This window comes from Nyctibius grandis, chromosome 1, assembly GCF_013368605.1.
Source record: "Nyctibius grandis isolate bNycGra1 chromosome 1, bNycGra1.pri, whole genome shotgun sequence".
Classification (NCBI taxonomy): Eukaryota; Metazoa; Chordata; class Aves; order Nyctibiiformes; family Nyctibiidae; genus Nyctibius; species Nyctibius grandis.
Window position 1 is genome coordinate 129,740,364 of NC_090658.1, and position 15,260 is coordinate 129,755,623.

The following is a 15,260-nucleotide window of genomic DNA, read 5'->3' on the forward strand; positions in this document are numbered from 1 at the left end:
AATCGTTTTGGTTGCAAAGGACCTTTAAGATCATCAAGTCCAACCATTAACCTAACACTACCAAATCCACCACTAAGCCATGTCCCTCAGCACCACATCTACACGGCTTTTAAATCCCTTTAGGGATGGTGACTCCACCACTGCCCTGGGCAGCCTGTTCCAGTGCTTGACAGCCCTTTTGGTGAAGAAATGTTTCCTGATCTCCAATCTAAACCTCCCCTGGCACAGCTTGAGGCTGTTTCCTCTCATCCTGTCACTTGAGGGATGGAGACAGCATGGAGGAGGGAAGCAGGCAAGATGTGAGTGGGATTGAGGAGGGATGGAGGTGAAATGCAGGTGGGATTGAGGAGGGATGCCGGCAGGCTGGAGAAGGGAAGCAGGCAGGATGGAGACGGGGTGGTGGCAGGACGGCAGAGGGAAGCAGGTGGGATGCAGGTGGGGCTGAGGAAGGACGCGGGCAGGTTGGATAGGGAAAACTAGACGGGATGGAGGCCGGCTGGGGAAGGGAAGCGGGCGGGAGGGGGGCGGGCGGCAGGCAGGATGCAGTCACGCTGGGGGCGGGCCGGCGTGACTCAGCCGCCGGGAGCTGCCCCGTCTGCGGCCGCTGGGGGAGCGCGGGGCCGAGCCGGGCCGTGCCGGGCCGTGCGGGGCGGTGAGTCCCGGGGCGGGGGGCGGTGAGTCCCGGGGCCGGGGGCGGGCCGGGGCCGGGCATAAGGAGCGCAGCGGGGCGCGGGTGTGGGAGCTGCAGCGGGGGCAGGTAAGGGGAGGGGGATGCTGCGCTGAACGGCCCGGCTTGGGGAGGGGGACACGGGTGGGAGGGTGGGGAGGGGGGGGAGACCCCAGTCCTGCGCCCGAGGGTGGGGGGACACACACCCCCCCCAGCCCTGCGCCCTTGGGGGGCAGCGAAGCAGCCCTTTAGGGCAGCAGAAGCGTCTCCCTCGGTTTCCGGATGCGTTTTGGGGTGTTTTTGGCCATGTCGGGTGCAGGATGGGTGCTGTGCTGCTCAGAGGTGAGGTTTGGTGCAGGGGAAATGCCATCAACCCCCAGCGCGTCGCAAAAGCTTCCCCTAAATGGTGGCAGGAGGAGCGAGGAAACCTTGTTTTCATAATGAAGATGGAAAAAAAAAAAAAACAACAACAAACCAAAACCCAACCCTGCTCGTCAGCTGATGCTGAGGAGGTCGGTTTGGCACCCGCTGAAGGGCTGCTGGGAACAGCCCGTGATGCCCAGCTCTGCTCTGGCACCGGGGCTGTGGCTTGGAGATGGCGCTGGATGAACCTGCCTTGTGTCTGGCTGCTGTGCCATATAGCCTTGGCGTGCCATATAGCCTTGGCGTGCCATATAGCCTTGGCGTGCCATATAGCTGTGGTCCGTATATCGCCCGCTCAGGGTTGCTCTGCAGGCGTGATCCAGCAAAGAGCGCTTCCTTGTATCTCCAGGTTGCAAAGTTGAGGGATTTCGGTAGCAGCAGGGTGTCTGCTGAGGCAGCTGAGCTCTTGCGCAAGACTCTGGTTTGTGGATTGGTCTGTAAGAGCCAAAAAACCCCAAAGAAAAATCAGTGCAGCTCCATTTGGGGGGAATGCTGCGCTTTCTGTGAATGCAAGAGGCGAGCGCCACAACTTGTCTCAAGATATATTTATTTTGCCAGATATCTAACCTGTGCTAATGGTTTGGCTTTCCTGGAAAGGAGTGGGTGCGGGGAAGAGTGTCTCATGCTTATTTTTTTTAAATTCAAGCTGTGATAATGCAGTGTAATGGCTGTAATGAAGTCACCAGGCCCTGAGTTTGGTGCGTGCCTGTGGGGCCACCAAGCTAACCTGGTGGCACAGCAAGCTAAGCTGGATTGCTCAGTTTAGATGCTTGCTTTATTGTGGCTTAGAGTCACGCAGGAATACTGGCAGCTAGAACAAAGGACAAAGCTTGGCTTAGGTAAGGGGCTGCTTGATGGAGGAGGACACATGACTTGGGTTTTGCTGAGTACCTCTGACCCTGGAGGGTGAGCTGTGAGGGTGGGACAGCTTTTATCTTCCCCAAAGCCTTGGAAAAGGGGGTGTGGGTACCTCTGTCTGTGCCTTCAGGGGTTTGGCCCAGACAATGGAGGAGCTGAGAGGTGCTTCAGGGCTGTGACTTATCTCATGGCCTGACCTGCCTAAGCTGAGTCATGTGAGCTGGGCTTTGAAGAGCCTGTTTTGGGGGTTTTATTGTCTGGGCAGAGAAATGCCCAGTTAAGTGGGCATTGTGGGCTTTGATTTCTGGGTGATGAGGAGAATACCTCGTGGTGGGACTCTGCAGAGGGATTTGCTGTTGTGGGCACTGTGCATCTGCCTCAGCTGCTGGGAGGAGGCTATGGGACCCTGCTGATCTCTGGCGTAATGTGGTCCAACTAGTTGGAGCCCTGTCCCTGGGAAAGCAGGCAGGGAACTGCCTCTGGTTTCAAGATCTCCTGGTCAGGAGGGATGGAGAAGGCACTGGGGTGATGTCACCTCCTTCCCTCCTGTCTCTGTGCCGTTGCAGAGGGACTGCGGGTGGGTGGTGCAGAGCCAGCCGCAGCCATCTCGCTTCGGGTGCTCTCCTCCCTCGCACGCTGCAGCTGCTCTGAGCAGCTCATGTTGGAGGGCCTTTGGCCTCGGTGCTTCCTCCTCGCTGGCTGGGAGGGAGGGGGCTCAAGGGCTGTACTCAGGTGGCCTAAATTTCCTCTTTTTAAGTAGCCAGCTGGCTGAATTGTGAGAGTCCTGCTCAGGGTCAGGTGTGCTGGTGGGTAACAGCTTTCTGGAGTTATTTCTTGCTCATCCTTTAAGAAATTGGAACCTAAGCTTTGAAATCTAAAGCAGAGGGCAGGGGACTTGTCCTCAGGTCCACAGCCCAAGAGGAGGTGGAGCAGCCTGGGGGGCTCTTTGCAAGCCCCAGACATCCTCCTGCCATCTGGGGAGTTTGCTAGGATGAAGCTGCTGGGTCTTAAGAAGTCCACCAGCCGAGCTTTGCTTCTGTTTTCAAGCTAACAGGCTCTGGTGGGATGTTACCTGTGAAGACAGACTTAGCCAGGGGTATCCTGAAGGTGCACGGTGCCTCCAGAGACACGGGGGGTGCAAAGGGAAGGGATCTCCTGGGGTTGCTGGAGAAACTCCTCTGGCCTGCTCCGCCGTGCAGCAAGACAAGCAGATATCTGTCGCGTGCAGTGGCTGTTGTGCAAGTTTGGTTTTGGTGTTGCTCTTTTGGTGCCGTTAAAAACAGCCGTGGGGCTTTAGGGGGAGGGAAGCGTGTGCGGAGGAGATAGCGGTGGTGGGGGAAGCACGCGCGTGGTCACGCTGCCATGGGAAGCGTCTCGCTGTGTCTGGAGGGGAAAGGGGGGCGAGGGTGGAAACCAGCAGCCTTTGCTTGCCTGATGCGTTGCCGCTGGGGTCAGCGTGACTCCGGCTGCACGTGACTTGCTGTGGGGGGAAATCCACCCCGTGAGTCCCGTGCCTGCGCCCTATATATAGATTTGCTGTACACGGGGCGCTTGGTAAAGTGGTGGAGGGGCAGGGAGGAAGAAATTGCACAAGATCGAGGATTTTCCCTTCCTTCTCCAAGGTTCTGGGATACTCCATGCTATCCAGCTGGGAGTATCAGCTCCCCACCCCCCTACCCTGAGACTTCATGCCTGTAGGGACTTTTTACAAGGGCATATAGTGACAGGATGAGGGAGAATGGTTTTAAACTGAAAGAGGGGAGATTTAGATGAGATATTAGGAAGAAATTCTTGACTGAGGGTGGTGAGACACTGGCCCAAGTTGCCCAGAGAAGCTGTGGCTGCCCCCTCCCTGTTCGAGGCCAGGTTGGATGGGGCTTGGAGCAACCTGGTCTAGTGGAAGGTGTCCCTGCCCATGGCAGAGGGGCTGGAGCAGATGACCTTTGAAGGTCCCTTCCAACCCAAACCATTCTGTGATTCTATGAGACTTCATGCCCATAGAATCCTAGAATGGTTTGGGCCAGAAGGGACCTTCAAAGGTCATCTGCTCCAGCCCCTCTGCCATGAGCAGGGACATCTTCACCTAGACCAGGTTGCTCAAAGCCCCGTCCAACCTGGCCTTGAATATTTCCAGGGATGGGGCATCTACCCCCTCTCTGGGCAACCTGTGCCAGTGTTTCACCACCCTCACAATTTCTTCCTTACATCTAGTCTGAACTACTCTCTTTTAGTTTAAAACCATTATCCCTTGTCTTGTCGCTGCAGGCCGTATTAAAAAGTCGGTCCCCGTGAGATCAAGGGTTTCCTCTTCATTCTCCACCCAGATCTTGCGATAATCTGTGCCATCCAACTGAGACTATCAGCTCCCCCCCAAAAAAACCCCTCATGCCCATGGGAGACCTGGCAAGAGGCTTGTTTGCTGAACCAACTGGCTGACTCCCAGCTATTTGGGTTGTGCTGGACGACGTCTCGCTGCTTCTGCTGGGTTTGCTGGCCGTCGGCCACGCCGTGGGGCGGATGCAATGCAGCAGAGCTTAAAGACGAGCGCCTGTCCCAGGGGAAACTGCCTGGTGTCTTTTTCCACTCTGGTCTCGGGTTGCCTGGAGCTCGCAGTCTGCAGCCGGTGTGGGCTGGTAACCTGAGGATGTGAGATCTCCCGTGTCTGTCCATCGAGAGGTCGGCGCAAGCAGCCGTAGGGCTGCGGGAGGCTTTGCAGGGCGGGTTTCAGCGTGTCAGCAAATTTACAAGCATCCTGCTGAAAACAAAAGCGTATCAGGTGCCTTCTGGCCTCAAAAATGTCTCTCTTCTCTGCTACAGAAAATATAGACTTGGCTGCAGGAAGTGTAGAGGGTTTTGGAGGGTTTTTTTTGTTTTGTTTTTGTGTTGATTTTTTTTTTTTTAAAGATTTTTCATTAGAGAAAGTGTTTCAGCTCAGGTTGGTCACCTATAGGCTTCCTATGGCCATTTGGAAGGGGCACAAGGCAAAAACCACACTAGCCTTAGAAATCACAGAATCAATCAGGTTGGAAGAGCCCTCTGGGATCATCGAGTCCAACCATTGCCCTGACACCACCATGTCAACTAGACCATGGCACTAAGTGCCATGTCCAGTCTTTTCTTAAACACCTCCAGAGATGGTGACTCCACCACCTCCCTGGGCAGCCCCTTCCAATGGCTAATGACCCTTTCTGAGAAGAAATGCTTCCTAATGTCCAACCTGAACCTCGCCTGGTGAAGCTTGAGGCTGTGTCCTCTTGTCCTATCGCTAGTTGCCCGGGAGAAGAGGCTGACTCCCACTTCACTACAACCTCCCTTCAGGTAGTTGTAGACTGCACTAAGGTCACCTCTGAGCCTCCTCTTCTCCAGGCTAAACACCCCCAGCTCCCTCAGCCGTTCCTCGGAGGTCAGACCCTCCAGACCCTTCACCAGCTTGGTCACCCTCCTCTGGACTCGCTGCAGAGGAGCACAGTGGGGACACCAGCAATGCCAGCAGGAACCCTCTAAGCAAACAAACACACATGAAACACCTTCAAAGAGGTGAGATCTGGGGGTAGGAGGACACAACACTCAACTAGCTTTTGGGCTGAGCATCCTGCTGAAAGCGCAGAGGGTGGGAAGAGAAATAAATAAATGGTGAAAGGAGGAGGGGGAAGGAAATAAGAAAAAGCCCTTTTCTACAGTTAGCTGTAGCCGCCTGGGCTTGTCGCTGGCAGAAAAGTAGGACACTCTTGCTGGGTTTTATTCTCTGGAAAAGCTAAAGTTGGCTGTGAGTGGGTGGAAGCAGCCTGCATGGAAATGCGTGCGTCTCCCCATCCCTTGCCCCTGCTCAGCAGGGCTGGATTGCTGCTGGCAGGAGCTGGGGGTCCAGCTGCTCGGGTGTGTTTGCCCAGAAGGGTTTAAGCCCAGGCTTGCGATGGTGATTTACACGTTCAGCTCGCTGAGTAGGAATTAGGGCCTGGATATCTCAGCTGTTCAGGCTGCTGTGGAGTATCTGAGGTCTCGGGGTGGATGTGGGGTTGCAGGAAGGGGAGCTGGGAGGTTTGGGAGGAGGAGGATGCCCTGGTGTGTTTGCAGAGATGGAGCAGCTCGTGGCCCAGCTTCGTGTCTGAGTCAGGCGTGGGGACGCGGAGCAAGTGGTGGCTGCTGGCGTTGGGGGTTAAATTGCAGTAGGGCAATTTAATGTGAATTAGGATAAAGGAGGTGGAAGAGCAGAGAAAGCACCGAGCCCTGGAGCATCTCTGGGCAGGGTGATGCTTGTGCTCCCACTGGACGCTGTGGCCCACTCTCGCCCTGCTCCTGGGTTTCCCTTGTGTCTCTGTTCCCCAAACTGGGACTTTCCTGGTGCCCTGTGCCAAGGGATGTGGCTTGGCAGCCTCCCTGGTGAAAAGCCCCACAGGCAGCTCTGATGTGCACAGGCTCCCTCTGCATAGGCGGGGGCGTCCCTGCCTCGGGGCTGTGACCCCAGTCAGCGTCCCCAGGGCAACGGGCTGGCCAAAATGAGGCCATAAAGCCCAAAAATGTGATTTGGAGTGGTATCTTCAAAGGGAGGAGCACTGCAGTAGGGCAGGGGCTAGCAAGTTCCTGGGGCTGCAGCCCTGCCTGCAGGTCGCCACGGTGGGGGGAGTCACATCTTCCTTCTCCTAGTCCTTATTCTCCAGTGCTGTGGAAGTAAACACAGCTTCTAATACCCTCCAAATCCCTTGGATCTGCTTCAAAAGGTATTTTCCTGCTGCTACTAATCCTGCAGTGGTCGGCAAACAGGGTTGCCTTGTCTGATTTCTTCTGAGGAGAGGGGATATAATAGTCTGCTCCTGTGTGTCTCCTGACCTTTGGAGTAAATTGGGATTGGGAGGGACTTCATGCAGCCACGTGTCTTATCCTCCCACGTGCTGCTGCAGCGGTCCTTCTGCCAAGCCCTCGCTCGTGGTCTGAGCGTGCCTTGGGAAGGTTTCCAATGATGCCCAAATCTGGCTGCAGGTGGAGTGTCCTGTTCTGTAGCCAAGATGTGGCCGTCCGTGTCCATCCTGTGTGTCCTGGTGGCCTTTGCCAATGCTCGCAGCATTTCTTACTACCCTCCTCTCTCCAGTGACTTGGTCAACCACATAAACAAGCTCAACACCACCTGGAAGGTGAGTACCAGGTTGCTTTTTGGGGCTTTTTTGGATGCATTGCTCAACAGTCTGTCTGTGGGACTCAGTAGCTGAGCTTTGGGAGTCTCATTGTGGTGGTTGCATCAAACCAGCCTTGGTCTCAGTTGACTCTTTATAAGGGCAAGTAGTGATAGGATGAGGGGGAACAGTTTTAAACTGAAAGAGGGGAGATTTAGATGAGATATTAGGAAGAAATTCTTTGCTGTGAGGGTGGTGAGACACTGGCCCAGGTTGCCCAGAGAAGCTGTGGCTGCCCCCTCCCTGGCAGTGTTCAAGCCCAGGTTGGATGGGGCTTGGAGAAACCTGGTCTGGTGGAAGGTGTCCCTGCCCGTGGCAGGGGGTTGGAACTAGATGATCTTTAAGGTCCCTTCCAACTCAAACCATTCTATGATTCTATGACTTCTCCAGTGAGTTGATGCTGTCAGGGATTCCTGCGGTGACAGTAACTGTGCATCTTCTCCGCTTTGGAGCAGAGCACCGATGAACTTGTAGAGTAGGAGCAATACTAAGAGGAGGAAACTCTGTGGGAGGCTGGAAACAAGCAGCAGATGGCAAGCTGTGTTGGTGACCTGGCCAAACCCTCCTCAGCCAGGCTGCTGTGGCCAAAGCCTGGAGCTTGACCTTAGCTTACTGGTCACGCTGCACTGATCCTGGAAGGGGCTGTGTTCTTTGTCTATAGGTAGCTTGGCTCTTGGCCCCTGGGTTTTATAGCAAGTGTCAGACACGGGCTGGGTTTGAGGGAGATCTGGAGCACCAGGCTGGTCCCAGCAATGCACTTGGTGGCTATGGAGAGTCATGTCCCATTTCTCTGCGTCTCTTCCCAGGCAGGACACAACTTCCGCAACACTGACATGAGCTATGTGAAGAAGCTCTGTGGCACCTTCCTGGGTGGACCCAAGCTCCCTGAGAGGTGAGTGCAGGGAGAAGAAGATGAGGGCCCTGGAAAAGCTTTTGTGGATGCCTCTGGTGTGTCTGGAGTGGGTGAGGGTCTCCCCAGCAGGCTGAGTGGGGTTTCCCTGGGTGCAGCTTGGTGGACATCTTGCATGGAGTTGGGCACAGAAGCATGCGTGGGGGGAGCATCCATCCTCTGTCCTGCCAGATAGTTGACCAATCGTGTAATTTGTATTCCTTGAAACTTAAAACACTGGAGGAGCTGCTGACCTGGTCTGAGGACTTCAGAAGTATTTATTCTCCTTCAGCAAGCAAACAACAAGAGCATTCGTCCTCCAGGTCACCTTCAGAGGAGTTTGGAGAGTCCTGTGCACCCAGTCCTGTTACACTGCTGTTCCTGTAACAGGACTTCCCTCTTCTCACTTGCAGGGTAGATTTTGCTGCAGACATGGAGCTGCCCGATAGCTTTGACTCACGGACGCAGTGGCCTAACTGTCCTACCATCAATGAGATAAGAGACCAGGGCTCTTGTGGCTCTTGCTGGGTAAGAGTGTGGGCAGTTTAAGGTCGTGTCGATAGTTTGCTGGACAAAAAAAACCATACTGTTGAGTTTGCTACTGAACTGCATAAACGGGGGGACGCATGGGATACTGCAGTGTCTGAGCTTCTTGGTGGGATTCTCCCAGCCAGACTCATGCTTGCTGCGTTCATTGCCAGAAGGTTGCCTGGTTTCTCTCCCATGGCCAGCTCTAATGGTCTTCCATTGGGTTTTGGGGCTGCCCACAGGCTTTCGGTGCCGTAGAAGCGATTTCAGACAGAATCTGTGTTCACACGAACGCCAAGGTGAGCGTGGAGGTCTCGGCGGAGGACTTGTTGTCGTGCTGTGGCTTCGAGTGTGGCATGGGGTGAGCTGCTCTTGGTTCTTGTGTGCTTAAAAAGTGGGTGGGAGGAGCAGGAGCACAACCTGAAGATGTTGATCATTTCAGCCCTGTCTTCCTAGTCTCCCTGATGAGCAGGAAGCCCCACCAGTGGTTTGTGCTGGAGATGCTGGAGTTAAGTGGGAACATAAAGGTGACTGCATGGACTGAAAGTCCCTCGAGGCCACATCCTGCCTGCAGCAGTTTGCTGGATGATGACGGATGGTATAGGGAGGGCAAGCACATAGCGGTACTTTCCCATAGAGAGTTGGCAGCTGCCTAAGCCAAAGGAAGGGTCTTCTAGTAGCCCCAAAGCCTTGGTTTTCAGGCACAAGCCTTTTGCCCGTGGCTTTTGCAGTCATTGAGAGCAGGGTGGGGAGTTGGGTCTCCACAGTGTGTGACTTCTGCTGCTCCTGGAGGCAGAGGCTGACCAGGGACCTGGCAAGGAGGCACCACTGCTTTGGGATTTGAAGGCATGGGTGCTCTTAGCTCCTTCTTGCCCTGAGGCTTTGGTGTCTTGAGGCCTGGGGAAGGCAGAGACAGACTTAGAAAGGATCAGCGTGCTGAAAGCTTCCCTTCAGCTGTCCCAAGCTGGGTCTGTTTCACTCTCCTCCCCCAAAAGGGGATGGCTCTGGGCAGGCTGGAGCTGGAACTGCTGCCTCTCTCTCCAGGTGCAATGGTGGTTACCCCTCTGGCGCTTGGCGGTACTGGACAGACAGGGGCCTCGTGTCCGGGGGTCTCTATGACTCCCATGTGGGTAAGTCCTGGCAGATAGCCTTGTGAAGGCAAAGAGGAGCATCTCTGCTTGGTTACAGGTTCAGGGTGCTTCTCTTCTGGTGTGTATCCTTGTGGCTGCTCCCTCCTTTGGGGCTGGGCTCAAACCCCTCTGCTAGCCCAGCTGGCTGCTCCTGTCCCCATGGCACCTCCTGGTCACCCCTTTGGAACAAGGGCCCATGAGCAGCACCTAGTGGCAGGAGACCCATCCAGGAAAGGAGCACAGTAGCCAGATGTAACAACCCCACAAGGCTCCTGCTTCCATAGCAGGAATGAATGGGGCTGTGAATTTGTTGTTGTTGCTGGTTTTGGACCAGTTCAGTGCACTTTGGATGAAGGCAGGAGTCTTCTTGACATGTTTCCCCCTCAAAAAGCAACTTGCAGACTGGAAACCTCTGCCTCTTCTTAGCATGGCCATGAATTGGTTCGTGTTTCCATCTTTTCCATCACCTTTTCAAGAGGGAGGTGGTGGGAAGCAGGTCCAGAGGGGAAACCCGTTGATCATCTGGCAGTGGCAGACCTACTCTTACTCACACCCCACTGATCTGTGGGGTTTCTGGGTCAGAAAAGTCATACCCTTTCTTGGAGCATCTGGTGCCTTCTCCAGCATGGCTGTTGGGGACGGGGGTGCTTGGGGACAGCCAGTTCATGCTGCCTCTGTCCTCAACAGGCTGCCGTCCCTACTCCATCCCACCCTGTGAGCACCACGTCAACGGCTCCCGGCCGCCGTGCACCGGGGAGGGGGGGGAAACCCCCAGGTGCAGCCGGCACTGCGAACCCGGCTACTCGCCCTCATACAAAGAGGACAAGCACTACGGTAAGGGAGGTGGTCTCTGACACTGCTTGATGCCCAGCAGGTCCAGAGCTGCTCCTAGTGCTAACTCGGTGGGGTTGGACCTCTCCCTAAGCTGTTCTATGGTGGCTATTTTCTGTGTCCTCAGGATGGATGGTCCTGGAGCAACCATAAGCCTTGGCAGATGCACAGTTTGTATTTGCTGAGACTCAGCTGAGATGGGGGAACTGATCTGAGTCCTCGTGGTGCACCTGCCTGCGTTGAAGAGCATGGTGCTGAGCCCTGGGGGAGTCTGGTGTCAAAGCCACCTCCTTCCTACTCCTTGGTGGTAGCCAGCACTATATCTGTAGGAGAGTCTGGCTGCTTCTTGGGGATTTGTCTCAGCCTTGGGTAATTTGGGTTGTTTTGGAAACGAGGATGTACAAGGGGAAAACTTCCCACGGAAGCTGTGTGGAATAGGTCGTTCGGGTACAGAATAGGACTTGGGTTAAATCATTCTCTCTGGAAGAGGGATGGTTAGAGCCCTGCGTGACTGTGTCAGTGCCTCTGGAGCAGCTGGGTTTGAATTTAACCTTTACGTGGAGAAGACCTCTTGCAGGGGAACGCTGAGTGGTCTCTGTCCAGCTGTTGCAAGACCTGTGTGGCCTGACAATGCCATGTCCTAATGGTTGGACTTTTTTTCCTCCCTAGGCATCACATCCTATGGTGTCCCTCGCAGTGAGAAGGAAATCATGGCTGAGATCTACAAGAACGGCCCGGTGGAAGGAGCCTTTATTGTCTACGAGGACTTCTTGATGTACAAGTCTGGTGAGCATCAGCACTGAGGCTGTAAGGAGCCCTGTTCCCTACTTCATCCATAGGGTCTGTCTTTTGTGGCCCTTGTGTTAAAGGAGATCTCACGTTCACACTTGAGTATCTGATGTTGCAAGAACATGGGCAGATGCCATCTCCTGTATCCATTGGTTCATAGAAAGGGGAATAGGTGCTTGGGACTGGCTCAGGGCTTGGGGGGGAGCCCCCAGAATTGCAGCTGAGAACAACAGCTAGTGGAACAGGTTGCCCAGGGAAGTGGTGGAGTCACCATCCCTGGAGGGATTTAAAAGAAGAGTAGATGTGGTGCTGAGGGACATGGGTTAGTGGTGGGCTTGGCAGTGCTGGGTTAACGGTTGGACTCTATTTAATCTTAAAGGTCCTTTCCAACCAAAATGATTCTGTGATTTTGGGTAAAATCCTGGCAGGTGGCTCTCCTGGTGTGGCCCCAATACCCTGTTCTGAACTTCTTCGGATGTGCTGCCTTTGGGCTCCTTGCCCAGTGTCTCTGGGTGTCCTGCGTGCTGAGCTGACGCTTAGCGTCAGTCCTTCCTCCAGACTCCGTTAAGCTTCAGATTTCCACTTAACCACAAAACCTTCTCAGCTGGACTCTGGGCTTTGATATCGAATGTCTCACAAGCTGCCAGTGGTCTGAAGCGGGGGTAGATGCGGTGGCCATTGACGTGTTGGCTTGTTGCCTTGCAGGGGTCTACCAGCACGTGACCGGTGAGCAGGTTGGAGGCCACGCGATCCGCGTCCTGGGCTGGGGGGTGGACAATGGCACTCCGTACTGGTTGGCCGCCAACTCCTGGAACACCGACTGGGGGGACAATGGTGAGGCCACCCCCAGATGCTGCCAGAGGGAAACACCCCTTCCCCTTTCTCCTTGGTGTGGTACAGAAGTTGACTTTTGCCCTTGGTGTGCTTCCAGGCTTCTTCAAAATCCTCCGAGGAGAGGACCACTGCGGCATCGAGTCCGAGATCGTGGCTGGCATCCCCAGGCCGGAGCAGTACTGGAAGAGGGTGTAACCTTCTTGACCAAACCACAAATAATCCTGAGTCCCTGATGCTTTTAACTGATAGCAGGTTGGGTGCAGAGCCCCCCCCCTCTAAGAGACTATAGTTGAGGTTACTGTTATTAAAGCTTTTTATCTTTTTTTTTGTTTGTTTTAAATTATATGGTGGAGCTGGAGGTGGAGCTGCTCTCTGCAAGCCCTCCGCTCCTGGTGCGTTGCAGCTATGGGGCATTCCCTGCTCAAAGGACTGCTGGAGCCATGGTATTTGGTTAGCCTGGACCCCTTCCAGCCCAGTCTGTTACTGGGAGGGTAGGAAGCAGTAGCTTTGTGCTGGGATGAGGGACTTGGTTGGGGCAGTGGAGATGGATCCTGCTGGGAAGCCACAGGCCAGGTGGGATTTGTGCACCCCTGGCTGGGTGGGTCTGACTGCTGGCACCCGAAACAAGCAGGGTGTGGTAGTGTGAGCCTTGAATTGGCTACACTTAGACCTGTTAATGATGAAATGCTGACAAACTTGATGTGGGGCTGTGTTAAGGCCCCTCCTGCCTGCAACAAGTCCTTTGTGCATCGCTTGCTCCGCTCCATCCATGTAGCTGCTTTTTAAACCACTTGGTCCTCAGCTGTTTATTTGGTTTTTTTTTTTCTTCCTGCTGTCGTCTGGGGTTATTGATCCTGGCTGGAGCTCCACGAGCCTTTGCTCAAACGTCCTGCAAGCATCTAGAAGCACGCTGGAAGGAGCAAACCCCTTTCCATCAGTGGCTGGGCAGCTCAGTGTGCGCAGCACGCCTTGGCGAGGGTGCCGAGTCCAAGGTTGGGGTGGTGCTTTGGGGCCATGGGTGCTGAACGCTGAGCAGAGATGAGGGATGTTCCCTAGGTCTGCTGCAGGAACCTTGTGCAGATCCTTGGAGGTATCTTGCTAACTTGCACACAGTTGAGGGAGAAAAACCTTATTTTTGTTACTGGGGGGAGGTGTAATAGCTGCGTAGGAGGAATCATGTAATTTGCCAACACTAATATAGCGAAAGAGCTTTTTATTTTTTCATTTTAAAGCACAAAGTATATTGCTGAGCTGAGGCTCCAGGCGTGCAGCAGGCTCCTCCTTGCACTGTATGATAGCCCCTTACCTCTGCTCACTCAGGCACCAGAGCTGTGCTGTGTATGATTGGAACATCTGTGCCAATAAATGATTTCTCCAGTGTCTTGTTTCCTGGACCTTTGTTGTTTCTGCTCAACTTCAGACCACCTCACACTCTCTTCCTGTTGCTCCGTGTGTTGTAGAAGCCAGGTGAGACCCTGCTATCTTCATCCAAGTGTGGTGACTCCCAGCCCTGTCCTCTGGTCATACGGGTGACAGTGTGTCAGGGTTTAAAGCTGGGCCGGCTCTTAAACCTGTGGCAGATGCTCTCTGTTAACCCTCCCCTCCCCGAAGGGAAAGGGAAAAGGGAGAGAGACTTACGGATTGGAAAGTTAAAACAGTTTTAATAAACTGTAATAATGAAAAAGAGTATAATAATAATATTGGAATAATCAAATATATACAAATCTATACAAAACCAAGATCGAGCTCCCCCGATGTCAGCCACATCACCCCTGGCACTGCAGGGCAGGCTCTGGGAAGGCCCAGGCTGGGCCCAGCGACGGTCGAGAGCTGGATTCAGGGATGCACGGATCGGGATCGGGGGCAGCAGGAAAACAGAAAGAGTCCTCCTTGGACACTGGCCAAAGGCTCAAGCTGCAGAAGCAGCCCAAGCAGGCAGAGGCCCCCAAAAACAGCAGGCCCAGACCCTCGTGATCCCCCCGCTTTATAGCGAGAATGACGTGTATGGGGTGGAATACCTTGTTGGTCAATTTTGGGTCACCTGCCCTGTCTGCTCTTCCCTGCAGGTGCAACCCCCCTTCAGCTCCTCACTCGTAAGCGGTGAGGAATTTAGCAGTGACCTTGGTTTCTCTAAGAATAAGTACAGCAAGAGCCTTTCTGCACAACATCCCTACTGGTGCCTCAGTGATAACTACAAACTTCGAGCGTTATCAGTCCTAGAAGCAGACACTGTCTGCAAAACATGCAGTTACTTTCAGAAAGTGCAGTTACTTAGAAGTAAAAATCACTGAAAGGAAAATTGGCCTGGTTTAGGCCAAACCAGGACACAGTGGGCCTTGTGTTGACTCCTGAGGAGCCCCTGGGCATTGCGTACTCCTGATGGGGGGGAAAGTGCTTCAACCTGGCCCAGACTGGAGCCAGGACAGCCCCCAGCTTCCCTGCACGCTGGCACAGAGGGTGCGGAGGACGAGGGTGCTCCCAGGCACAGGAGAGCATGGTTGCAGCCCTGGGCTGTGCCACCACTCCTGCTGCCTGCAGTGCAAAGTCCATTAAAAGTTAATTAATTCACTGACATTTAGCTGTGTCTCACCCCGGTTAAAAGTCTTGGGTCTGGCACACAAGGCTTTACTGCAATGCCCTGAGTGGCAACAAGGAAGTGTCTGCATTTCATCTGAGCTGAGGGCTTGTAACTTGGGGCATGGTGGGGAATTGGCCACCCAGAGGGACCTTGACAGGCTTGAGAGCTGGGCCCATGTGAACTGCATGAAGTGCAACAAGGCTGAGTGCAAGGTCCTGGATGTGGGTCGGGGCAATCCCAAGCACCAATACAGGCTGAGTGGAGAATGGATTGAGAGCAGTCCTGAGGAGAAGGACTTGGGGGTGATGGTTGATGAGAAGCTCACCATGAGCTGGCAATGTGCGCTTGCAGCCCAGAAGGCCAACTGTGTCCTGGGCTCCATTCCCAGCAGCGTGGCCAGCAGGGCGAGGGAGGGGATTCTGCCCCTCTGCTCTGCTCTCGTGAGACCCCCCCTGCAGTGCTGCGTCCAGCTCTGGGGACCCCAATGTAAGAAGGACATGGAGCTGTTGGAGTGAGTCCAGAGGAGGCCACGAAGATGCTCAGAGGGCTGGAGCACCTCTGCTAT

The 15,260-nt window shown here is 54.5% G+C and overlaps 1 protein-coding gene across 2 annotated transcripts; it reads left to right on the forward strand.

The window, feature by feature from the left end:
* Positions 1–570: 570 nt before the first annotated feature.
* Positions 571–13,497, forward strand: CTSB (cathepsin B). 2 transcript variants are annotated; one of them, XM_068422455.1, is made up of 10 exons: positions 571–652; positions 6,926–7,077; positions 7,923–8,008; positions 8,419–8,533; positions 8,776–8,894; positions 9,578–9,663; positions 10,351–10,497; positions 11,164–11,280; positions 11,989–12,117; positions 12,215–13,497. In XM_068422455.1, the coding sequence occupies exons 2-10, from the start codon at positions 6,952–6,954 to the stop codon at positions 12,310–12,312; spliced, it is 1,023 nt and encodes a 340-aa protein (XP_068278556.1). In that variant the 5' UTR covers positions 571–652; positions 6,926–6,951; the 3' UTR covers positions 12,313–13,497. The 2 variants fall into 2 exon arrangements, with proteins under 2 accessions (XP_068278556.1, XP_068278641.1); XM_068422540.1 differs by lacking the exon at positions 571–652 and adding an exon at positions 687–757.
* The last annotated feature ends 1,763 nt before the right edge of the window (positions 13,498–15,260 follow it).

Excerpts from the sequence above, each read along its gene's own strand:
- CTSB (XM_068422455.1), top strand. The coding sequence starts at position 6,952 with ATGTGGCCGTCCGTGTCCATCCTGTGTGTCCTGGTGGCCTTTGCCAAT. Across the intron at positions 8,009-8,418 it reads GGACCCAAGCTCCCTGAGAG|GGTAGATTTTGCTGCAGACA; the intron begins GTGAGTGCAGGG and ends TCTCACTTGCAG. Across the intron at positions 8,895-9,577 it reads GGCTTCGAGTGTGGCATGGG|GTGCAATGGTGGTTACCCCT; the intron begins GTGAGCTGCTCT and ends CTCTCTCTCCAG.